Below are 24,219 nucleotides of genomic sequence, written 5' to 3'. Positions count from 1 at the left end.
TACCAATAACGGCAAACAAATCCTTTTTAATCAAGTTAATATCGAATCGACCAGAATTGAAACCGAATACTGGTACCTGATCAATCTGCAGTTTTAGCTTCCCGTAATCAGACCTTTGCTTACCAAAGCCAAGACTGCTATGAAAGTCAAAGAAGCTGGCCTACTTTCCTCGTTCAATCCAACCCTCGACATCAGACATCTTGTAGGTCTTACCAAGATTGACTCCTGGAATTTCCATACCTGTCAGACCGTGAGCGTTGATGATTTTCTGTAGAAGCGACTTGTACTTATTGATGTTGTACTGCTTGATCTTCGCGGATACACCACCGATGTATTTGAACATATCCGTAAGTAGCATCTTCGGATCATCATTTACAAAGCAACGCACCTCCTCGGTTAAACTATCAGCTACTGATACAGACACCGGGATGTGCTCGTTCGTGAAGACAGTATTCTCTCCGTGTTGAGTCGCGGTAGGCTTAAGGATGGCCTCAAAGTCATAAACGATGAAGTGATCGATGTACTGGTCAGCATTCTTGATTGAATACTTCGTAAGCAGTGATCGTATTGCGTTCTGAGTTGGTTTGTAGATAGTTGGCTCAGCTGGGAAGCTTTCGATATTCACGAGCTCGCACTGATTCTTGTTGTGGTTTTTAACTCTTTCAGCGCTGACGAAAACCATTTCACACTTAGGACATCGATACTTAGCCTGAAGCATATTGATGTTCTTGATATAAAGAGCATGATTCTCGAACGACAAAATATCCACAGCTTCATACCCCTTGTCCGATCTACGAATGCATTCTACATTTCCAGAAACTACATCCTTATATACGTTAATATCAAGTTGGAAGCAGTTTTCAACCTCATCGAGCTGTAGTAGGTCAATGGGCTTGAAACTCCTAAACAGGCTCAACGAATATTTAATCCCCTTGAAAGAGCAGTAGCGCTTGAATGCCTCCTTCACCTGAGCCTGAATTCTGCGAGGATTCTTCATAGCGCTCTGGAATGCGTGCCAGGCGATGCAGTGGAAGACGCACTTGTTGTTGGTCTTAGGGAAGTTGATTACATGTTTGTTTTCGCGAATAATCTTAGGGATGACAGCTTTGCTATCCCCCCAGAGCAAGGTCGCGATGATAGATGAAATGTTTTTGAATGCAGTGATTGTCTTGAGCTGATTTCCGGAGCTGGGGTAGTTCAGTTTGTCAGCCAACTCCATAAACCGGATTTCCGAAATTACCTTCTTTCGAATATCCGCCTTGCTGTTGATTGCGACAGGCTTATTGAATACATAAGTGTTTGCGAGATTCGGGTAGAAGTAGCGAGTGTCATCAGGATCAGTCTTGCTCACAAGTTCGTACCCGAGAGCAACATTTACCTTGAACGCACTTGCCTGAGTCAAAAGAACGTTCTCGAGCTTATCGTAGAAATCAGTAGCCTCGATGCCCTGATTCCATGTGATTACCATTGTAAAAACGGTACTTAGGACCAACCTTGTAGTCAGGCGACAAGTGTTTCTCAAGGGTTTCAGTCGAAACATGTTGCCTATATATGCTTGGCTATATTATTCTCCGTAGATATGACTTTATAATTATTTGACCTTGTATCAGGATCGACTTTATATCTTAGTCATTTACAAAAATATTCTGAAATTAATTCAAATATTTGAATACCTTTTTAGAGGTTTTAAGTCATAGTCATAGATATAGGGATTGACTTTTTATTTGAAAAAACATTATTATTTAATTAGATTCGGTTTCATTATTAAATTCGCTTTCAGATTCGCTAAGTTCGGTTTTGGGCTTACGCTTGCGAGCACGGATCTGCTGTCTATTCTTATCGTCGTAGCTCTTTTGGTATGACAAGCGAGCGTCGCGTGTGCGCTGATAGTAGCGCTTTTGTGCGGCCTTGATTCGCTCTTTGTTAGCAAGGTATTGTTCAGGTGAGTACGTCATCAGTAGTATATTATTAACTTTATATTTATCAGATTTAAAAATAATAATAAATGTAAAACTGTCGGCATAATGCTCTATTAATTTGTTTATTCTTATGACATCCAAGATATCAAAAAAGCGGGTCTACTAACGTGAAAAACTTCACTTGAATTAATGGTTCGCACGGTTTGCTCTACGTCGAGCTCTAGCTCTTTCAGCACGGTGCCATTCGGCATGAGCAGCAAACGCACCGCGTCTGTTGAATCGTTCTGTGCACGCTGGATAAGGACACACGAGATCAACTTCGTCTTCCGACGACGATCCGGATTCCTGTTCCAACACATCGTCCAAATCTTCGCAATTAAGAGTGAAGCCAGGAAGAACGGTACCACCATCAAGATCTCTCCACGCGCTATTGCCAACGCGTCGAACAAGACGATTTCCTCGGGCGTATCGCTTGTATTCGTACATGATTTTGTTCTTTGGATCAATGAGCCATCCCAGTTGCACACCGTGAGGAAAGTATTCGAGCCGCATCTTGTGATCGAGAGCATCAAGCTTGGAATGTGGACCAGTGAGAGTGTCGATTTCCACCACGAACGTCGGAGCAAAAGGTTCTCCACCACGAGTCCATCGTTGAGCTTCGGTCAGCTGCCTTGCATCATCTCGAGGCACATACGCCACATCGGGGACCCGAAGCGTTGTGCCATCCAGCACGTATTCATCTAGCGCATTTGTCACTCTTCCACCATGGCCACTCCACGCAGTCCAATTCAGCAGCACGTGGCAGATGCATGGTCCGATTACGCCGCGCCCAAACACCACCATCCGAAATGGAATAAATCGGCCTTCGTCGACGAAGAAACCAGGCTGCTCGCCAAGTATTGGATGGACCAACGGACCGAACATCTTCACGTGTTGGTTTAGCTGCTCGAGGGACACACCAGCGTAGTCCTTGACACGGCACAGAGTCTTCTTCGACTCTAGGTCACGCACCAGTCGCGCAAGCACGTCTTCGTGGTCATTCTTCTTGCCGTTTGCTGCGGTCATGGTTGCCGATGTTGTTCTTTCTCGCACTGGCAGAAGCAGACCTTGCCCAGTGTGGTCCACGATACGAATGAATTGACTTCAAATTGAATTGGTACTTCCACTAAATGATCAATTCAAATTTGATTCATCAGTGACGGTTCCTAGTTTTGTCGTGCTGGCGGAGTACGGAACTTCGAAGTTGACTTGCATGAGCTCGTGCTACATGCAGCTGTATGAAGGCCGTCTCTCCTGAGTGATGGCAAGAGCCACGAAGATGGATCCCAAGGACACTGAAAGATGGACACTGAAAGATGGACACTGAAAGATGGAGAAGCGTAGCTTTAGAATGAAGCACGTTCTAGAAGCACGGTTAGGGATTGACCGACTTCATGGTGCGTGGTGGTATTTCCCCGTAGTCTTGTTTGCCTCCATGGACCTTGGCGCGTTCAGCATACCCAGGCTCGGCACTGGAGGTCCGACGTCGGTCGAGCACAGAGCGCGTGCAATTGCGAGGCAAGCAAGTAGGCCGGCCGGCCGGACAGCTAGCTCAGATGATAATCCTGGCCCGCCGCGTCGGTTTGCAACAGGCGTCTCTCTGCGTGGTACTTGTTTTCCTTGTCGGTGTTGTGTTCGCTGGTGCTGATGCAGCTAGTTGTTTGTCTGGTTTGTACATGGGGTGTGCGTGCGTTGCATCGTATGCGCGTAAACGAGCTTCGATCCGAGCGCAACGTGCTCATGACCAGCGCCTCGTGCACTCGGCCGATGAAACCGAGCTGTACTGAAGTACGCGTGTTGCTGTTTGCAGTACGTTGTCGAGCCTGTAAGTATAGCCCCGGTCTTCCAAACAAACATGTGTCCGCAGCAAAAGCAAGCCTGCAAGCATTCACAAGCATATCTGCTACAGTCTCCGGCCCAATCGTATACACACACACACACACACACACACACACACACACACACACACCGTTGCTATAGTACACTTCACATCTGGTATACGTACCGTGGACCACAGACAACCCAAAACCAAAGCGCAACGACCAACACAGTGCTACATACCAAAGTACAATCGCAAAACCAACGTTTCATAGATGTGATCTAACTAACTATCCACGAAAACAAGTAGCTGCGAAAACCGAAACGAATACGAAGTAGTCGGCACCTACCTACAAGTATCCCCGCTACCTCTGACAAACTTAGTTGTCGATGGTGCTCATGTGCAGCACCAGGTCCACGAGGCGGTTCGAGTAGCCCCACTCGTTGTCGTACCAGGCCACAAGCTTCACGAAGTGGTCGTTCAGGGCGATGCACGCGTCCGCGTCGAACGTGCTCGAGTGCTTGTCGTGCAGGAAGTCGTTGGACACCACCTGGTCCTCCGTGTAGCCGAGGATGCCAGCCAGCTCGCCCTCCGAGGCAGCCTTCACGGCGGCCTTGATCGCGTCCATCGACGCGGCCTTCTCCAGGCGGCACGTCAGGTCCACCACCGACACGTCCGGCGTCGGCACACGGAACGCCATGCCCGTCAGCTTGCCGTTCAGCACCGGCAGCACCTTGCCCACGGCCTTGGCGGCGCCCGTCGACGACGGGATGATGTTCTGGCCGCAGCCACGGCCGCCGCGCCAGTCCTTGCCGCCCTTGGCCGGCCCGTCCACAGGCAGCTGCGTCGCCGTCGTGGCGTGCACCGTCGTCATCAGACCCTCCACGATGCCGAACTTGTCGTTGATCACCTTGGCCAGGGGCGCAAGGCAGTTCGTCGTGCACGACGCGTTCGACACCACGGGCGCAGAGCCGTTGTACTCCTTGTGGTTCACGCCCATCACGTACATCGGCGTGTCGTCCTTGGGCGGCGCAGAGATCACCACCTTCTTGCAGCCGCCCTCAATGTGCGACTTGGCCTTCTCCGTCGTCGTGAACACGCCCGTCGACTCGCACACGTACGTGGCGCCGGCCTTTCCCCACGGGATCTCCGACGGGTTGCGCGCGGCGAACACGTGGATCACCTCGCCGTCCACCACCAGGTTGCCGTCCTTGGTCTCGACGGAGCCGGCGAACTTGCCGTGCGTCGAGTCGTACTTGAACAGGTACGCCATGTACTCCAGGTCCATGAACGGGTCGTTGATGGCCACCACCTTCGTCTTGGGGTTCTCGATCGCGGCGCGGCACACGAGGCGGCCGATGCGGCCGAAGCCGTTGATACCGATGGCGACTTGCTCCGACATGGCTAGTTGTTGTTGAAAGGGGGCTGTGATGCGATGCTAGGAAGCGTGCAAAAGGAAGAATGGCTGACTGCATAGCCGAAGATACGCTGGCCTGTACTGCGAGCATTGACACGCACTCGGTTCGACACCTGTTGACAGTGCAGCCAGGCCAGCTGAGACTACCGTAGAGTGAAGTTGACTTTTTACGAGCCAATGAGCGGGCCGCGTAAAAAGTCTGCTTCGACACTTTGCTTGCAAAGCTGTGACGTGTGTGGCGCTCCTTCTTGCTTGCTGGTTACCGTACATGGCTTCGGTCGTGACTCGTGAGCAAGCAGCGGCAGATGACTCTGTGCAACATGAACACGCATGCAACGAGGGCGGCAAGTCCCGTCCGTCCGTCGTCGTCCTCCCTGCAGAGCAAACATTCGCGGCCAGCAAACAAGCAAACAAGCAAGGCCCATTGTCCAAGCCGGGCCGAGCACGCAGATTCGCACACACTCCAACACGGAGTGGCTCGCATCTTGGGCAACCCGCCCAAGCTACGTGGCGAACTCGCTTTCGTTTTCGCGGCACTCTTGCTCGGCACTGGAGGTCCGACGTCGGTCGAGCACAGAGCGCGTGCAATTGCGAGGCAAGCAAGTAGGCGGGCCGGCCGGACAGCTAGCTCAGATAATAATCCTGTCCCGCCGCGTCGGTTTGCAACAGGCGTCTCTCTGCGTGGTACTTGTTTTCCTTGTCGGTGTTGTGTTCGCTGGTGCTGGTGCAGCTAGTTGTTTGTCTGGGTTTGTACATGGGTTGTGTGCGTGCGTTGCATCGGATGCGCGTAAACGAGCTTCGATCCGAGCGCAACGTGCTCATGACCAGCGCCTCGTGCACTCGGCCGATGAAACCGAGCTGTACTGAAGTACGCGTGTTGCTGTTTGCAGTACGTTGTCGAGCCTGTAAGTATAGCCCCGGTCTTCCAAACAAACATGTGTCCGCAGCAAAAGCAAGCCTGCAAGCATTCACAAGCATATCTGCTACAGTCTCCGGCCCAATCGTATACACACACACACACACACACACACACACCGTTGCTATAGTACACTTCACATCTGGTATACGTACCGTGGACCACAGACAACCCAAAACCAAAGCGCAACGAACAACACAGTGCTACATACCAAAGTACAATCGCAAAACCAACGTTTCATAGATGTGATCTAACTAACTATCCACGAAAACAAGTAGCTGCGAAAACCGAAACGAATACGAAGTAGTCGGCACCTACCTACAAGTATCCCCGCTACCTCTGACAAACTTAGTTGTCGATGGTGCTCATGTGCAGCACCAGGTCCACGAGGCGGTTCGAGTAGCCCCACTCGTTGTCGTACCAGGCCACAAGCTTCACGAAGTGGTCGTTCAGGGCGATGCACGCGTCCGCGTCGAACGTGCTCGAGTGCTTGTCGTGCAGGAAGTCGTTGGACACCACCTGGTCCTCCGTGTAGCCGAGGATGCCAGCCAGCTCGCCCTCCGAGGCAGCCTTCACGGCGGCCTTGATCGCGTCCATCGACGCGGCCTTCTCCAGGCGGCACGTCAGGTCCACCACCGACACGTCCGGCGTCGGCACACGGAACGCCATGCCCGTCAGCTTGCCGTTCAGCACCGGCAGCACCTTGCCCACGGCCTTGGCGGCGCCCGTCGACGACGGGATGATGTTCTGGCCGCAGCCACGGCCGCCGCGCCAGTCCTTGCCGCCCTTGGCCGGCCCGTCCACAGGCAGCTGCGTCGCCGTCGTGGCGTGCACCGTCGTCATCAGACCCTCCACGATGCCGAACTTGTCGTTGATCACCTTGGCCAGGGGCGCAAGGCAGTTCGTCGTGCACGACGCGTTCGACACCACGGGCGCAGAGCCGTTGTACTCCTTGTGGTTCACGCCCATCACGTACATCGGCGTGTCGTCCTTGGGCGGCGCAGAGATCACCACCTTCTTGCAGCCGCCCTCAATGTGCGACTTGGCCTTCTCCGTCGTCGTGAACACGCCCGTCGACTCGCACACGTACGTGGCGCCGGCCTTTCCCCACGGGATCTCCGACGGGTTGCGCGCGGCGAACACGTGGATCACCTCGCCGTCCACCACCAGGTTGCCGTCCTTGGTCTCGACGGAGCCGGCGAACTTGCCGTGCGTCGAGTCGTACTTGAACAGGTACGCCATGTACTCCAGGTCCATGAACGGGTCGTTGATGGCCACCACCTTCGTCTTGGGGTTCTCGATCGCGGCGCGGCACACGAGGCGGCCGATGCGGCCGAAGCCGTTGATACCGATGGCGACTTGCTCCGACATGGCTAGTTGTTGTTGAAAGGGGGCTGTGATGCGATGCTAGGAAGCGTGCAAAAGGAAGAATGGCTGACTGCATAGCCGAAGATACGCTGGCCTGTACTGCGAGCATTGACACGCACTCGGTTCGACACCTGTTGACAGTGCAGCCAGGCCAGCTGAGACTACCGTAGAGTGAAGTTGACTTTTTACGAGCCAATGAGCGGGCCGCGTAAAAAGTCTGCTTCGACACTTTGCTTGCAAAGCTGTGACGTGTGTGGCGCTCCTTCTTGCTTGCTGGTTACCGTACATGGCTTCGGTCGTGACTCGTGAGCAAGCAGCGGCAGATGACTCTGTGCAACATGAACACGCATGCAACGAGGGCGGCAAGTCCGTCCGTCCGTCCGTCCGTCCGTCGTCCGTCGTCTCCCTGCAGAGCAAACATTCGCGGCCAGCAAACAAGCAAACAAGCAAGGCCCATTGTCCAAGCCGGGCCGAGCACGCAGATTCGCACACACTCCAACACGGAGTGGCTCGCATCTTGGGCAACCCGCCCAAGCTACGTGGCGAACTCGCTTTCGTTTTCGCGGCACTCTTGCTCGGCACTGGAGGTCCGACGTCGGTCGAGCACAGAGCGCGTGCAATTGCGAGGCAAGCAAGTAGGCGGGCCGGCCGGACAGCTAGCTCAGATAATAATCCTGTCCCGCCGCGTCGGTTTGCAACAGGCGTCTCTCTGCGTGGTACTTGTTTTCCTTGTCGGTGTGTGTTCGCTGGTGCTGGTGCAGCTAGTTGTTTGTCTGGGTTTGTACATGGGTTGTGTGCGTGCGTTGCATCGGATGCGCGTAAACGAGCTTCGATCCGAGCGCAACGTGCTCATGACCAGCGCCTCGTGCACTCGGCCGATGAAACCGAGCTGTACTGAAGTACGCGTGTTGCTGTTTGCAGTACGTTGTCGAGCCTGTAAGTATAGCCCCGGTCTTCCAAACAAACATGTGTCCGCAGCAAAAGCAAGCCTGCAAGCATTCACAAGCATATCTGCTACAGTCTCCGGCCCAATCGTATACACACACACACACACACACACACACACACACACACGTTGCTATAGTACACTTCACATCTGGTATACGTACCGTGGACCACAGACAACCCAAAACCAAAGCGCAACGACCAACACAGTGCTACATACCAAAGTACAATCGCAAAACCAACGTTTCATAGATGTGATCTAACTAACTATCCACGAAAACAAGTAGCTGCGAAAACCGAAACGAATACGAAGTAGTCGGCACCTACCTACAAGTATCCCCGCTACCTCTGACAAACTTAGTTGTCGATGGTGCTCATGTGCAGCACCAGGTCCACGAGGCGGTTCGAGTAGCCCCACTCGTTGTCGTACCAGGCCACAAGCTTCACGAAGTGGTCGTTCAGGGCGATGCACGCGTCCGCGTCGAACGTGCTCGAGTGCTTGTCGTGCAGGAAGTCGTTGGACACCACCTGGTCCTCCGTGTAGCCGAGGATGCCAGCCAGCTCGCCCTCCGAGGCAGCCTTCACGGCGGCCTTGATCGCGTCCATCGACGCGGCCTTCTCCAGGCGGCACGTCAGGTCCACCACCGACACGTCCGGCGTCGGCACACGGAACGCCATGCCCGTCAGCTTGCCGTTCAGCACCGGCAGCACCTTGCCCACGGCCTTGGCGGCGCCCGTCGACGACGGGATGATGTTCTGGCCGCAGCCACGGCCGCCGCGCCAGTCCTTGCCGCCCTTGGCCGGCCCGTCCACAGGCAGCTGCGTCGCCGTCGTGGCGTGCACCGTCGTCATCAGACCCTCCACGATGCCGAACTTGTCGTTGATCACCTTGGCCAGGGGCGCAAGGCAGTTCGTCGTGCACGACGCGTTCGACACCACGGGCGCAGAGCCGTTGTACTCCTTGTGGTTCACGCCCATCACGTACATCGGCGTGTCGTCCTTGGGCGGCGCAGAGATCACCACCTTCTTGCAGCCGCCCTCAATGTGCGACTTGGCCTTCTCCGTCGTCGTGAACACGCCCGTCGACTCGCACACGTACGTGGCGCCGGCCTTTCCCCACGGGATCTCCGACGGGTTGCGCGCGGCGAACACGTGGATCACCTCGCCGTCCACCACCAGGTTGCCGTCCTTGGTCTCGACGGAGCCGGCGAACTTGCCGTGCGTCGAGTCGTACTTGAACAGGTACGCCATGTACTCCAGGTCCATGAACGGGTCGTTGATGGCCACCACCTTCGTCTTGGGGTTCTCGATCGCGGCGCGGCACACGAGGCGGCCGATGCGGCCGAAGCCGTTGATACCGATGGCGACTTGCTCCGACATGGCTAGTTGTTGTTGAAAGGGGGCTGTGATGCGATGCTAGGAAGCGTGCAAAAGGAAGAATGGCTGACTGCATAGCCGAAGATACGCTGGCCTGTACTGCGAGCATTGACACGCACTCGGTTCGACACCTGTTGACAGTGCAGCCAGGCCAGCTGAGACTACCGTAGAGTGAAGTTGACTTTTTACGAGCCAATGAGCGGGCCGCGTAAAAAGTCTGCTTCGACACTTTGCTTGCAAAGCTGTGACGTGTGTGGCGCTCCTTCTTGCTTGCTGGTTACCGTACATGGCTTCGGTCGTGACTCGTGAGCAAGCAGCGGCAGATGACTCTGTGCAACATGAACACGCATGCAACGAGGGCGGCAAGTCCGTCCGTCCGTCCGTCCGTCCGTCCGTCGTCGTCCTCCCTGCAGAGCAAACATTCGCGGCCAGCAAACAAGCAAACAAGCAAGGCCCATTGTCCAAGCCGGGCCGAGCACGCAGATTCGCACACACTCCAACACGGAGTGGCTCGCATCTTGGGCAACCCGCCCAAGCTACGTGGCGAACTCGCTTTCGTTTTCGCGGCACTCTTCGGCACTGGAGGTCCGACGTCGGTCGAGCACAGAGCGCGTGCAATTGCGAGGCAAGCAAGTAGGCGGGCCGGCCGGACAGCTAGCTCAGATAATAATCCTGTCCCGCCGCGTCGGTTTGCAACAGGCGTCTCTCTGCGTGGTACTTGTTTTCCTTGTCGGTGTTGTGTTCGCTGGTGCTGGTGCAGCTAGTTGTTTGTCTGGGTTTGTACATGGGTTGTGTGCGTGCGTTGCATCGGATGCGCGTAAACGAGCTTCGATCCGAGCGCAACGTGCTCATGACCAGCGCCTCGTGCACTCGGCCGATGAAACCGAGCTGTACTGAAGTACGCGTGTTGCTGTTTGCAGTACGTTGTCGAGCCTGTAAGTATAGCCCCGGTCTTCCAAACAAACATGTGTCCGCAGCAAAAGCAAGCCTGCAAGCATTCACAAGCATATCTGCTACAGTCTCCGGCCCAATATACACACACACACACACACACACACACACACACACCGTTGCTATAGTACACTTCACATCTGGTATACGTACCGTGGACCACAGACAACCCAAAACCAAAGCGCAACGACCAACACAGTGCTACATACCAAAGTACAATCGCAAAACCAACGTTTCATAGATGTGATCTAACTAACTATCCACGAAAACAAGTAGCTGCGAAACCGAAACGAATACGAAGTAGTCGGCACCTACCTACAAGTATCCCCGCTACCTCTGACAAACTTAGTTGTCGATGGTGCTCATGTGCAGCACCAGGTCCACGAGGCGGTTCGAGTAGCCCCACTCGTTGTCGTACCAGGCCACAAGCTTCACGAAGTGGTCGTTCAGGGCGATGCACGCGTCCGCGTCGAACGTGCTCGAGTGCTTGTCGTGCAGGAAGTCGTTGGACACCACCTGGTCCTCCGTGTAGCCGAGGATGCCAGCCAGCTCGCCCTCCGAGGCAGCCTTCACGGCGGCCTTGATCGCGTCCATCGACGCGGCCTTCTCCAGGCGGCACGTCAGGTCCACCACGACACGTCCGGCGTCGGCACACGGAACGCCATGCCCGTCAGCTTGCCGTTCAGCACCGGCAGCACCTTGCCCACGGCCTTGGCGGCGCCCGTCGACGACGGGATGATGTTCTGGCCGCAGCCACGGCCGCCGCGCCAGTCCTTGCCGCCCTTGGCCGGCCCGTCCACAGGCAGCTGCGTCGCCGTCGTGGCGTGCACCGTCATCAGACCCTCCACGATGCCGAACTTGTCGTTGATCACCTTGGCCAGGGGCGCAAGGCAGTTCGTCGTGCACGACGCGTTCGACACCACGGGCGCAGAGCCGTTGTACTCCTTGTGGTTCACGCCCATCACGTACATCGGCGTGTCGTCCTTGGGCGGCGCAGAGATCACCACCTTCTTGCAGCCGCCCTCAATGTGCGACTTGGCCTTCTCCGTCGTCGTGAACACGCCCGTCGACTCGCACACGTACGTGGCGCCGGCCTTTCCCCACGGGATCTCCGACGGGTTGCGCGCGGCGAACACGTGGATCACCTCGCCGTCCACCACCAGGTTGCCGTCCTTGGTCTCGACGGAGCCGGCGAACTTGCCGTGCGTCGAGTCGTACTTGAACAGGTACGCCATGTACTCCAGGTCCATGAACGGGTCGTTGATGGCCACCACCTTCGTCTTGGGGTTCTCGATCGCGGCGCGGCACACGAGGCGGCCGATGCGGCCGAAGCCGTTGATACCGATGGCGACTTGCTCCGACATGGCTAGTTGTTGTTGAAAGGGGGCTGTGATGCGATGCTAGGAAGCGTGCAAAAGGAAGAATGGCTGACTGCATAGCCGAAGATACGCTGGCCTGTACTGCGAGCATTGACACGCACTCGGTTCGACACCTGTTGACAGTGCAGCCAGGCCAGCTGAGACTACCGTAGAGTGAAGTTGACTTTTTACGAGCCAATGAGCGGGCCGCGTAAAAAGTCTGCTTCGACACTTTGCTTGCAAAGCTGTGACGTGTGGCGCTCCTTCTTGCTTGCTGGTTACCGTACATGGCTTCGGTCGTGACTCGTGAGCAAGCAGCGGCAGATGACTCTGTGCAACATGAACACGCATGCAACGAGGGCGGCAAGTCCGTCCGTCCGTCCGTCCGTCCGTCCGTCGTCGTCCTCCCTGCAGAGCAAACATTCGCGGCCAGCAAACAAGCAAACAAGCAAGGCCCATTGTCCAAGCCGGGCCGAGCACGCAGATTCGCACACAACACGGAGTGGCTCGCATCTTGGGCAACCCGCCCAAGCTACGTGGCGAACTCGCTTTCGTTTTCGCGGCACTCTTGCTCGGCACTGGAGGTCCGACGTCGGTCGAGCACAGAGCGCGTGCAATTGCGAGGCAAGCAAGTAGGCGGGCCGGCCGGACAGCTAGCTCAGATAATAATCCTGTCCCGCCGCGTCGGTTTGCAACAGGCGTCTCTCTGCGTGGTACTTGTTTTCCTTGTCGGTGTTGTGTTCGCTGGTGCTGGTGCAGCTAGTTGTTTGTCTGGGTTTGTACATGGGTTGTGTGCGTGCGTTGCATCGGATGCGCGTAAACGAGCTTCGATCCGAGCGCAACGTGCTCATGACCAGCGCCTCGTGCACTCGGCCGATGAAACCGAGCTGTACTGAAGTACGCGTGTTGCTGTTTGCAGTACGTTGTCGAGCCTGTAAGTATAGCCCCGGTCTTCCAAACAAACATGTGTCCGCAGCAAAAGCAAGCCTGCAAGCATTCACAAGCATATCTGCTACAGTCTCCGGCCCAATCGTATACACACACACACACACACACACACACACACACACACACACACCGTTGCTATAGTACACTTCACATCTGGTATACGTACCGTGGACCACAGACAACCCAAAACCAAAGCGCAACGACCAACACAGTGCTACATACCAAAGTACAATCGCAAAACCAACGTTTCATAGATGTGATCTAACTAACTATCCACGAAAACAAGTAGCTGCGAAACCGAAACGAATACGAAGTAGTCGGCACCTACCTACAAGTATCCCCGCTACCTCTGACAAACTTAGTTGTCGATGGTGCTCATGTGCAGCACCAGGTCCACGAGGCGGTTCGAGTAGCCCCACTCGTTGTCGTACCAGGCCACAAGCTTCACGAAGTGGTCGTTCAGGGCGATGCACGCGTCCGCGTCGAACGTGCTCGAGTGCTTGTCGTGCAGGAAGTCGTTGGACACCACCTGGTCCTCCGTGTAGCCGAGGATGCCAGCCAGCTCGCCCTCCGAGGCAGCCTTCACGGCGGCCTTGATCGCGTCCATCGACGCGGCCTTCTCCAGGCGGCACGTCAGGTCCACCACCGACACGTCCGGCGTCGGCACACGGAACGCCATGCCCGTCAGCTTGCCGTTCAGCACCGGCAGCACCTTGCCCACGGCCTTGGCGGCGCCCGTCGACGACGGGATGATGTTCTGGCCGCAGCCACGGCCGCCGCGCCAGTCCTTGCCGCCCTTGGCCGGCCCGTCCACAGGCAGCTGCGTCGCCGTCGTGGCGTGCACCGTCGTCATCAGACCCTCCACGATGCCGAACTTGTCGTTGATCACCTTGGCCAGGGGCGCAAGGCAGTTCGTCGTGCACGACGCGTTCGACACCACGGGCGCAGAGCCGTTGTACTCCTTGTGGTTCACGCCCATCACGTACATCGGCGTGTCGTCCTTGGGCGGCGCAGAGATCACCACCTTCTTGCAGCCGCCCTCAATGTGCGACTTGGCCTTCTCCGTCGTCGTGAACACGCCCGTCGACTCGCACACGTACGTGGCGCCGGCCTTTCCCCACGGGATCTCCGACGGGTTGCGCGCGGCGAACACGTGGATCACCTCGCCGTCCACCACCAGGTTGCCGTCCTTGGTCTCGACGGAGCCGGCGAACTTGCCGTGCGTCGAGTCGTACTTGAACAGGTACGCCATGTACTCCAGGTCCATGAACGGGTCGTTGATGGCCACCACCTTCGTCTTGGGGTTCTCGATCGCGGCGCGGCACACGAGGCGGCCGATGCGGCCGAAGCCGTTGATACCGATGGCGACTTGCTCCGACATGGCTAGTTGTTGTTGAAAGGGGGCTGTGATGCGATGCTAGGAAGCGTGCAAAAGGAAGAATGACATTGCTGCAGTCAATCTCTCCGCTAGTCACTTTTGCCAACCGTTGACGCGCTTCTTTGGAGTTGCTGCGTTTTAGGTGTCGCTGCTCTCTTTGACAACCTTGCATCCAAGCGCGCTGTTTGCAATCGAAGCAAAAACCCGCGGACACCTCGTTGTGAATGGTCTTGCCTTGCTGCTGCGTTTAATCCACGACCAAGCCAGTCACCGCACTGATTAACGGGAAAGGCAAACGGATTTGTTTACCGTGACTGTGGAAGCGAATGTTCGAGAGTTCCGGGTACAAGCGGGCATCGATATGCCTCTGTGCAATCGCTGGCAAGGCAGGTTTTAGACCTGCGGCCACCACGGAAATCTGCCGCGCAATGAACTGCAGCAGTTGCAAGTGGGCAAAATGAACTCGCGAATGAGAACTCGCTATCGACTATTATTTGCAAGCATTCTACGCTACAGCCAAGCCTTCACGCCGAGGTGGTTTGCCTGGAGAATGCATTGATCTGTCGCGCCGAGGCAGCAAGCTTTGCTCGAAAACGGTAAGCATTTCGCCAACTGTAGCAGCTCCCTTCGTGCAATAGCCATCTACCAGGTGCAACGTGCGCGACACTCAGTTGTCAAAGAAGCCCCGCCATTGCGTGGCGTTTGTTGATCTAACGTAGAATTCATTGGCCCAGCGCATGAGGCTGGTGGACAGCAGCAACGGCTACAGGCAACAAGTTAGAATCCATTAGCAGCACGGCAGCGCAGGAATCTCCAGCAAGGCGTTCCGCGTCCCCAATGTCAGATCCCCGGAGGCCAGCAGAGCGCGGACCACTCAAAGCTTGTCCTTGAGCGGCGCTCGTCGCACTGCAGCTTCCATCCCTGGCAAAACCTTCCGCGTTGAAGACGACAGCGTCGCAAGCTGCACACGCCATGGCAGAGCCCAGTAGCTGTGTCGGTCCTCCTTTCTAATGTGTCAGATGCTCACTAACGACGCATGCGCGTTGCCAGCATGCCTCAATCAGTGCAAACAATTCCGAAGTGACTGTGTGGGCCCGTAATCGTCGACCCGGAGCAGATCAGAGCAGCATGAGCCATGGGCTGGCACGCAAGGCGGAGGTGGCCAGGAAGTAATTGCGTCAAAGCGTGCCAGGAAGCAATTGCATCAAAGCGTGCCAGCAAGCAACCCGACCTGCCACGTACTTCGAAGACTCATTTCGCGCCTGTTTTTGGGTAGATTCGGTTTGCAGAAAAACGCGGCCTGATTTTCTGCTTGGTGCGCCTAAAATCAGGCGCTTGGATCATTACTTTTTACGAGACTTTTACAGACGTCATGCGTCGCTTTCGATGCAGGGGCCAAACCACGTCTATATGTACCAGCCTGATAAGTAGTTGACTCACACATGTAGGCTTTCGACTGTTAACTGTGTGTGCACTGCTCACGGTGCAGTAGACTTAGCTGCGGATCCCTGCATCAAAACCAACATAAACTGCACCGAGGAGTTCCAACCTTTTACGCCACGTACCCCGTGTCACATGAAAGGGTTGTAAAAATACTCGTAAAAACGATTTTTACGCATGTTCAACGCCGACGGCGGGAAAGTGAGCAATCCAAACAGCGGCGTCAGCATGTACGCGACAAAGATACCGAGAGCAGCAACGAGTGTCGTCATGGCAGCGCAGCCGAACACGATTGAGAGCACTCAGCATCTCGCTCATTCTTCCTTTTGCACGCTTCCTAGCATCGCATCACAGCCCCCTTTCAACAACAACTAGCCATGTCGGAGCAAGTCGCCATCGGTATCAACGGCTTCGGCCGCATCGGCCGCCTCGTGTGCCGCGCCGCGATCGAGAACCCCAAGACGAAGGTGGTGGCCATCAACGACCCGTTCATGGACCTGGAGTACATGGCGTACCTGTTCAAGTACGACTCGACGCACGGCAAGTTCGCCGGCTCCGTCGAGACCAAGGACGGCAACCTGGTGGTGGACGGCGAGGTGATCCACGTGTTCGCCGCGCGCAACCCGTCGGAGATCCCGTGGGGAAAGGCCGGCGCCACGTACGTGTGCGAGTCGACGGGCGTGTTCACGACGACGGAGAAGGCCAAGTCGCACATTGAGGGCGGCTGCAAGAAGGTGGTGATCTCTGCGCCGCCCAAGGACGACACGCCGATGTACGTGATGGGCGTGAACCACAAGGAGTACAACGGCTCTGCGCCCGTGGTGTCGAACGCGTCGTGCACGACGAACTGCCTTGCGCCCCTGGCCAAGGTGATCAACGACAAGTTCGGCATCGTGGAGGGTCTGATGACGACGGTGCACGCCACGACGGCGACGCAGCTGCCTGTGGACGGGCCGGCCAAGGGCGGCAAGGACTGGCGCGGCGGCCGTGGCTGCGGCCAGAACATCATCCCGTCGTCGACGGGCGCCGCCAAGGCCGTGGGCAAGGTGCTGCTGCTGTGCTGAACGGCAAGCTGACGGGCATGGCGTTCCGTGTGCCGACGCCGGACGTGTCGGTGGTGGACCTGACGTGCCGCCTGGAGAAGGCCGCGTCGATGGACGCGATCAAGGCCGCCGTGAAGGCTGCCTCGGAGGGCGAGCTGGCTGGCATCCTCGGCTACACGGAGGACCAGGTGGTGTCCAACGACTTCCTGCACGACAAGCACTCGAGCACGTTCGACGCGGACGCGTGCATCGCCCTGAACGACCACTTCGTGAAGCTTGTGGCCTGGTACGACAACGAGTGGGGCTACTCGAACCGCCTCGTGGACCTGGTGCTGCACATGAGCACCATCGACAACTAATGTTTTAGTACGTTGTAGGGGCCGATTGTTTTTTCAATGAAATGTTGACTTTTGCGGTTGTACTTTGAAGTAGTATACGAAATATTTGTTGATGAGGTTGTAGAATTGTTCGTCCTTGTTTAGCACAAGAAGCAAACTAATCAAATGTATGTGCATTGCAGAAAAAAACTGTAAAGTACTCTGTTTGATTGGAAAGGATATGTTGGCGAAACGCCCAAGTAGATCGCGTTCAACTGCGCATGAGTAGTGCGTCCGTTCTTCTTACAATTAACGCGTTCAAGAAATTTGACTGGATCAAGTTGCGTTAACGTATTCCCCTGCATTCTGCTTTTCAAACGAAAACGTTGGTGTGGGTGGCCGAATACCACAGTGTATGACTGCCCTGACTGAAATGTTTGCTATAATACATGCATGTACACTACTGCTATGCATGTTTTCAGTTACGTAGGTAACAATAGGCCAGTTGTAGAGCACCGTGAAAGCTTAAAACAGTTGATTTCACAGGCACGACACTATTCAACTACAACTCGCAGCAATCGTTCTTACCGTCGGATTACTGTTATGGCGACACGCGAGGACGAGATGCAATCGTCCCGTAGCTCGATGAATTAATTTGCTTATTTCCTCCGTCTACTGGAGAAAGAGGTGAGCAAGCGAAGCTTGCTTGGTACCAGCAGCTCCTTTAAAAAAAAAAGCCGTTTACCGCGTTTCTCTGCAAAATGTTTTTCAATTTTGGTTCAACACTTTTTACGCGTAGCTTTGATTAGCCGGAGACTTTTTACGTGTTCCACCCCTGTCGATATGAAGTTTCATCCCTCTAAACAGGTCGTCATGTGCACGGCTCCAGCACCCACGGCCACCCACACAACAATACAATGCTCAGCCCGCGTTTCATCACGATGACCATGGACGAAAACTTCTACCGATGCATCGCCCGCTAGCCTTCCAGCAGCGCGACGCGAGCAACTACCATGCGCGGTATCTTTCCCATTCTACTTTTTACGAAATCCGCGGGTTTATGTCCCCAGCCCAAGGTTTTACGTCAACGAGGTTTTTACTCGATCACTTCATCCCCCTTTTAAACCTATACACATTTCCTAACCTTTTACTAAGGTTTTTCTTAATACGCACCATTTCACAACCAAACTGTTATCCCCCATACCCCTCCTTCTGCAATATGCATTCATTATCTTATACTCAGTCGCTCCGCATCTTCACACTTCAACATCCCCAGATCCAAGAGTTCCCAGGGCTCATTATCCAATTCGCAGGCTCCCAAGCACAGCAGATCGACAACTCTCCCCACAAACCATGTCTGAAGTCAACATCGGCATCAACGGCTTTGGCCGCATCGGCCGCCTCGTGTGCCGCGCCGCGATCGAGAACCCCAAGACGAAGGTGGTGGCCATCAACGACCCGTTCATGGACCTGGAGTACATGGCGTACCTGTTCAAGTACGACTCGACGCACGGCAAGTTCGATGGCTCCGTCGAGACCAAGGACGGCAACCTGGTGGTGAACGGACAGGTGATCCACGTGTTTGACGCGCGCAACCCGTCGGAGATCCCGTGGGGAAAGGCCGGCGCCACGTACGTGTGCGAGTCGACGGGCGTGTTCACGACGACGGAGAAGGCCAAGTCGCACATTGAGGGCGGCTGCAAGAAGGTGGTGATCTCTGCGCCGCCCAAGGACGACACGCCGATGTACGTGATGGGCGTGAACCACAAGGAGTACAACGGCTCTGCGCCCGTGGTGTCGAACGCGTCGTGCACGACGAACTGCCTTGCGCCCCTGGCCAAGGTGATCAACGACAAGTTCGGCATCGTGGAGGGTCTGATGACGACGGTGCACGCCACGACGGCGACGCAGCTGCCTGTGGACGGGCCGGCCAAGGGCGGCAAGGACTGGCGCGGCGGCCGTGGCTGCGGCCAGAACATCATCCCGTCGTCGACGGGCGCCGCCAAGGCCGTGGGCAAGGTGCTGCCGGTGCTGAACGGCAAGCTGACGGGCATGGCGTTCCGTGTGCCGACGCCGGACGTGTCGGTGGTGGACCTGACGTGCCGCCTGGAGAAGGCCGCGTCGATGGACGCGATCAAGGCCGCCGTGAAGGCTGCCTCGGAGGGCGAGCTGGCTGGCATCCTCGGCTACACGGAGGACCAGGTGGTGTCCAACGACTTCCTGCACGACAAGCACTCGAGCACGTTCGACGCGGACGCGTGCATCGCCCTGAACGACCACTTCGTGAAGCTTGTGGCCTGGTACGACAACGAGTGGGGCTACTCGAACCGCCTCGTGGACCTGGTGCTGCACATGAGCACCATCGACAACTAAGTCAAGTCTCTTTGAAGAGACTGTGCCCACGTGATGGTAATTGCGAGCCTATTGATTTGGCTGATTCACGAGATTGCGACGGAGCAAGTCGAAGGGTGCATTGTATGAAAAGTGTTGTGGGCAGCGTTTGCCCCGCGCCTCGTTTGAAGGCTACAGGCTGCAGACCAGCTCTTGTTGTCGAGACGAAAGCTAATAAAAAGAGTTTATGAGGCAAATTCGAGTTCTTTCTGTAGATTTAGTGGTGGCGTTCGAAGCAGGTATGGATGACTGGTGAGAACGAGGTCTTGTTGAGGCTGACACCCACGAGCTCAAAGTTGCCAGCCTTGGCAAGACTTCCGCTGCTATATGATACTACTAGTAGGACGTTCATGTTGTCTTGGAGTGAGTGGCTGCCACGGGGTCGCTTATAGCATAAAATACTTGCACTTGCATGAAAAAAAAAAAAAACTCTTCGCAAAGTTCGTAGGTACGAAATCTCATACCAGCAGTTTACTTTGTGCCTAGTACGCCAATCGACGTCCTCATGCAGCAGTCAAGCTCCCCGGTCTTGATACCAGAAGCGCCCGCGTCCCTAACACCTGCCGCTTATCGACGCGCAGTCCTTGTTCTTGCTCAGCCAGCCCGTTTGCATTAAGTGCCGATCCCGCAGTCTTCATTCACCTTCTCCAGATGTACCATCGAATCGGCCGATGAGAGAGAAGCACAATGCCAGTCGGGCTTGAGTTACCCACAAATTCCTCTTTCGTATCTTGTAGTAGGACAACATCATATTCTGTTGGCGCCAAGTTGGTTGGGTGTCGTTTGTGTGGCGGGAAATCGGCTCTTTCGACCAATAGTACTTCAACTCGCCTGATCTTCACTCTCGATTCCGCACCATGAAGCGCAAGTCGCGCTCGCCCGCGGCGTCTCCGCGCTCTTCCTCTCGCCGCCGCGCCGTGTCTCCTCCCTCCTCCGCGTCCCACTCTCCTCCTCGTGAGGAAAACGACGAGATCGCGCCAGAAACGGCGTCACCAGCGCCCGCTCCAACGCCTCCAAGCGGACGCGGAAGAGCCGTCGTATCCAGGGAGCGCGCGGTTTACTTCGCCACGGGAGCGCGCGAGGAGGAGGCCTGGCCTGGCTATTTCGCGACAGCTCGCGCGCTGGATGACAACCGCCAGGCGGCGCAGGCGGCGCGCAAGCAGCGGCAAGCGGCTGAAGACGAAGAAGACGAGGAGACGTCCAAGGTCGTGTGGACGCCCAAACGCGCCGCTCGCTTGTCTGTCCTGACTGCAGATAACGTGGTACAGCGACTGCGGGATCTGGCGCTGCAGAGCTTAGCGGAGCACGTGGAGCAGCTGCCGACGCTCGAGTACATCGACTCCACGGCGCGTCACCAAGTGGCGCGAGCAGTGGTGAAGCTCCGGAGACTCAAACCGGAAGTGCTGCCGTTGTTTATCTTCCCTGGCGTCACGGAGATCGACATCCCGGACTGCTCGAACATCGACGAGGAAACGCTGTTGCGCGCGCTGAAGGAGTGCGCAGCGCGGGGACTGGACCTCACGGTGCTGAGACTGGGGCTGTGCGGACGCTGTGTGTCCGACAGCGTGATCCAAGAGCTGGGAGACTCGTTGAAGGCTGTGGAGCAGCTGCAGGTACAGGGCTGTTATCGTCTCTCGGATGCTGGATGTGAGGCGCTGGTGCGCCGGTGCGCTCCTTCGCTCGATTCGTTCGAGATCTCGTGCAATCAGCGCATCACGAAAAAGTCGATCGACTACTTTTGCGAGCTACAGAACCTGCACTCACTGACACTGTCGGAGTGTCTTCAAATCGATGACGCCGGCTTGGAGTCGCTGAAGAGCATGAAGAATCTGCGCAAACTCCAGCTGAACCAGATGGAGCGGCTGTCGGACGACTTTATCTGCTCGCTAGCGAAAAGCTTGCCGGAAGTGGAAGAGTTCTCTGTCGCGCGCTGCTCGCAGCTGACTGATACTGCGGTGGTCGGAATTTTGGATGCCTGTCGTCGCTTGAAAGCACTAGATGTGTCCGACTTGCACCGTATCACTGATGGCAGCTTTGAGCCCGTGAGAACTCATGGCCATGCCCTCAGCCGTGTATCCATGCGCTGCTGTCTGGGCCTGACTGATATAGCGCTTCAGCACCTAGCCTTTGGTGCGAACAAGTATCTTGAAACGCTGGAAATGTCCAGTGTCTCGGTAAGCTTGTACTGATTGTGTATATCTTTATCGTTCTGACTTTACATTTTTTGTGTGCAGGAAGCCACGGACGCGTCGATGATGGCTTTGAAGGAGTTTTGCGCGACTAGTCTTACAACGCTCGATATTTCCTTTTGCCGCAGCATCTCTGAGGATGCTTTGGGCGTTTTGGCCGACGAATCGGAAAAGCTCACCTCGCTCGTGCTTTGGGGATGTACCCAGGTTTGTTCGGCATGCACTTCGTTGCTGGAATGGCGTGATTTTAAGTTTATGTCTGTGTACTCTGCATAGGTTACGGCTCGCTTTCTTACTTGTCATTCTCAAGATGAGCTAATCGTGACCGGGCACCCTTTGTTGACTGGACTTTCGATTCGATACTGAAAGCTGGCGCTGAAGAATATGAGTCTGTTCACATTCGTGTGTGTGTTGGGGAACTCACTCAGTTCTGCATCGGCAATAGCTTCACCAGCTTTTGAGACCGAGACAGAGAACGTTGAAACATAATCGTCAACTGGTACGACAGAAATGATGAGACGCTGCTAAGCCTTTTCCCAGTTTCCGTTGCGCGCCCAAGCGAAAGCCGCGGCCGAGTGACGGGATGTTTGTCACCCTCGGCGCGCTGGTCTTTCTATTTTGCTGCATGTCAAGATGGCAAGTCTCAGATTCACTCCATGTCATCGGGTGCCATGTCTCCCCACTCCACTGCTCCGAGATTTCTCGTGCTTTTCAAGCCGCACAAGGCAATTCGCGCAGAAGCGGAAACTCAACGGTTGAAAAATGATGGAGCTGCGCTACTCCCCGTACAAGCGCAAGAAAAGCTCCAGAAAGTGAGTGATGACTGGTAACAGTCAAGCAGAGTGTTAGCCTCACAAACTTTTGATTGCTTCTAGGGCAAAGGTAAATGTTGTAGACGTTGCGTACCCGAGCCACGATGGTGGAAAGTGGACTTCAGAAGAGGTAAATGCAAGTGTAGACACCTAGCTTTGCCTGGGAACCTGAGTCTAATTATTTGTGTGTACATGAAGGATTCCTTGCTTCGAGACGGAGTTTGCCAGTTCGGATGCAAAAAGTGGAAAGCGATCTCGGAGCGTATCGAAGACAGGTCCCCGGGAGAATGCAGCAAACGCTGGAACAAGCTTCAAAGCATTGGTATTGTCGTGAAGCGGCCGTGGGGTCGGGAAGACACGCAAATGATGAAGCTAGTGGAGAAGTACGGGGCAAGCAAGTGGGCTGTCATCGCTTCCCACCTGGAAGGACGTAATGGCAAACAATGCCGCGAGAGGTTAGTGCTGTATCCATCGATCTGAAGTGGCTGTTTGGTTTAATCTAACTTGCATGGGGCCCTCCAGGTGGCATAATCAGCTAAACCCCGCTATCAAGAAAGGTCCTTGGACTGAACAAGAGAACGAGACCATCCTGAAAATGCAGGCTCAATTTGGCAACTGCTGGGCCAAGATCACGGCGCATCTGCCTGGTCGGACTGACAATGCAGTAAAGAATCACTGGCACTCGTCGCTGAAATCGCTAGCGAAACGCGAACCCGGAGAAGGTCGGGGAGGGGGGACGACGAAAGAAGCTCAAGAAGAAATTCCGAAAGGCAAAGTCTCGTCATGTGAAGGACATTGAAGAAGCGCTGTCGAAGTCAGTTGCTGAATTTAGTGCTTGTGCTGCTGAGGACACGATTCCAGTGCCAGTTACTCCTCTAGACGGGCATTTAGCTGATTCTTTACCAGATCCTCTGGTCGTTCATGCAGACCATGGGTCTCTCTCGCCAGACTCTGTGGCAAATGTGGACAGCCTGGACCTGCTCACGTACGGGAATTCTTACGAAAATAGTGTGCAACGTGCTCAAGCCGTGATCGACAACATTCTAGACCCGATGGGAATGGGAAGTTGCAGCACCAGCAGCTTCGATCCACTGTGCGTTCCAGACGCATCAGTGTGCGAGTCGGCGTACGAACACTCCGTAGCGACCTGTTGCACGGGGGACGATGTGTTCTACTTCGCGGCAAACACTGAGTTGCCTTCTGTTGATCCCACGTCGCCAGCGCAACCACCTTTCGGTTTGGACGAGCTGCTGTACGACCCGCTGTATAGCGTTTGTGGTGAGGATCTCGAATCGTCCGGATTGGTGCTAAGCGCGCCTTTGGGCGAGGTTGCCAGGGTGTACCAGCGCTCGATGGTGGTCACAGAGCGGGGAACGTACATCACCTATTCGTCTTCGTCGGCGACCTCGACAGGTCCTGCGCCGAATCTGTCGCCGATTGACCAGGCTGATGACATGCTATTCTCTGTCAAAGAGGAACCTTCCTTTGACAGTGTGGAGCCCGAGCTCCCGTCTGTGGAATATCGCTTCGCGCAAACGATGTCCAGCTGCGCTGCGTTTTCGTCTCAGCTCAGCATGGACGTGTAAGGTTGC

The 24,219-nt window shown here is 55.5% G+C and overlaps 11 protein-coding genes across 11 annotated transcripts; 4 read left to right on the top strand and 7 right to left on the bottom strand.

The window, feature by feature from the left end:
* Positions 1-2,105: 2,105 nt before the first annotated feature.
* KRP23_10716 (uncharacterized protein) lies at positions 2,106-2,984 on the bottom strand (the record flags this gene model as incomplete). Its single annotated transcript, XM_067881197.1, has 1 exon — positions 2,106-2,984. The coding sequence occupies one exon, from the start codon at positions 2,982-2,984 to the stop codon at positions 2,106-2,108; it is 879 nt and encodes a 292-aa protein (XP_067741466.1).
* Positions 2,985-4,156: 1,172 nt separating this feature from the next.
* Positions 4,157-5,179, bottom strand: KRP23_10715 (Glyceraldehyde-3-phosphate dehydrogenase; the record flags this gene model as incomplete). Its single annotated transcript, XM_067881196.1, has 1 exon — positions 4,157-5,179. The coding sequence occupies one exon, from the start codon at positions 5,177-5,179 to the stop codon at positions 4,157-4,159; it is 1,023 nt and encodes a 340-aa protein (XP_067741465.1).
* Positions 5,180-6,458: 1,279 nt separating this feature from the next.
* On the bottom strand, positions 6,459-7,481 carry KRP23_10714 (Glyceraldehyde-3-phosphate dehydrogenase; the record flags this gene model as incomplete). Its single annotated transcript, XM_067881195.1, has 1 exon — positions 6,459-7,481. One exon carries the CDS (start codon positions 7,479-7,481, stop codon positions 6,459-6,461), a length of 1,023 nt encoding a protein of 340 aa, XP_067741464.1.
* Positions 7,482-8,780: 1,299 nt separating this feature from the next.
* On the bottom strand, positions 8,781-9,803 carry KRP23_10713 (Glyceraldehyde-3-phosphate dehydrogenase; the record flags this gene model as incomplete). Its single annotated transcript, XM_067881194.1, has 1 exon — positions 8,781-9,803. The coding sequence occupies one exon, from the start codon at positions 9,801-9,803 to the stop codon at positions 8,781-8,783; it is 1,023 nt and encodes a 340-aa protein (XP_067741463.1).
* A 1,293-nt stretch (positions 9,804-11,096) lies between these two features.
* On the bottom strand, positions 11,097-11,345 carry KRP23_10712 (Glyceraldehyde-3-phosphate dehydrogenase; the record flags this gene model as incomplete). Its single annotated transcript, XM_067881193.1, has 1 exon — positions 11,097-11,345. The coding sequence occupies one exon, from the start codon at positions 11,343-11,345 to the stop codon at positions 11,097-11,099; it is 249 nt and encodes an 82-aa protein (XP_067741462.1).
* A 26-nt stretch (positions 11,346-11,371) lies between these two features.
* Positions 11,372-12,115, bottom strand: KRP23_10711 (Glyceraldehyde-3-phosphate dehydrogenase 2; the record flags this gene model as incomplete). Its single annotated transcript, XM_067881192.1, has 1 exon — positions 11,372-12,115. One exon carries the CDS (start codon positions 12,113-12,115, stop codon positions 11,372-11,374), a length of 744 nt encoding a protein of 247 aa, XP_067741461.1.
* A 1,300-nt stretch (positions 12,116-13,415) lies between these two features.
* On the bottom strand, positions 13,416-14,438 carry KRP23_10710 (Glyceraldehyde-3-phosphate dehydrogenase; the record flags this gene model as incomplete). The annotated part of the gene is made up of 1 exon (XM_067881191.1): positions 13,416-14,438. The coding sequence occupies one exon, from the start codon at positions 14,436-14,438 to the stop codon at positions 13,416-13,418; it is 1,023 nt and encodes a 340-aa protein (XP_067741460.1).
* Positions 14,439-16,252: 1,814 nt separating this feature from the next.
* KRP23_10709 (Glyceraldehyde-3-phosphate dehydrogenase) lies at positions 16,253-17,277 on the top strand (the record flags this gene model as incomplete). The annotated part of the gene is made up of 2 exons (XM_067881190.1): positions 16,253-16,921; positions 17,020-17,277. The coding sequence occupies 2 exons, from the start codon at positions 16,253-16,255 to the stop codon at positions 17,275-17,277; spliced, it is 927 nt and encodes a 308-aa protein (XP_067741459.1).
* Positions 17,278-18,588: 1,311 nt separating this feature from the next.
* Positions 18,589-19,608, top strand: KRP23_10708 (Glyceraldehyde-3-phosphate dehydrogenase; the record flags this gene model as incomplete). The annotated part of the gene is made up of 1 exon (XM_067881188.1): positions 18,589-19,608. One exon carries the CDS (start codon positions 18,589-18,591, stop codon positions 19,606-19,608), a length of 1,020 nt encoding a protein of 339 aa, XP_067741458.1.
* An 875-nt stretch (positions 19,609-20,483) lies between these two features.
* KRP23_10707 (DNA repair protein rhp7) lies at positions 20,484-22,181 on the top strand (the record flags this gene model as incomplete). Its single annotated transcript, XM_067881187.1, has 3 exons — positions 20,484-21,800; positions 21,861-22,022; positions 22,092-22,181. The coding sequence occupies 3 exons, from the start codon at positions 20,484-20,486 to the stop codon at positions 22,179-22,181; spliced, it is 1,569 nt and encodes a 522-aa protein (XP_067741457.1).
* A 396-nt stretch (positions 22,182-22,577) lies between these two features.
* On the top strand, positions 22,578-24,213 carry KRP23_10706 (Transcription factor MYB3R-4; the record flags this gene model as incomplete). The annotated part of the gene is made up of 5 exons (XM_067881186.1): positions 22,578-22,627; positions 22,691-22,757; positions 22,826-23,082; positions 23,150-23,349; positions 23,555-24,213. 5 exons carry the CDS (start codon positions 22,578-22,580, stop codon positions 24,211-24,213), a joined length of 1,233 nt encoding a protein of 410 aa, XP_067741456.1.
* Positions 24,214-24,219: the final 6 nt, after the last annotated feature.

This window comes from Phytophthora ramorum (assembly GCF_020800215.1).
Source record: "Phytophthora ramorum isolate Pr-102 chromosome Unknown Phyram_PR-102_s0010, whole genome shotgun sequence".
In the NCBI taxonomy this organism is placed as follows: domain Eukaryota; phylum Oomycota; class Peronosporomycetes; order Peronosporales; family Peronosporaceae; genus Phytophthora; species Phytophthora ramorum.
The sequence above is the reverse complement of the archived record's forward strand: the minus strand, read 5'-3'. Positions and strand labels throughout refer to the sequence as shown.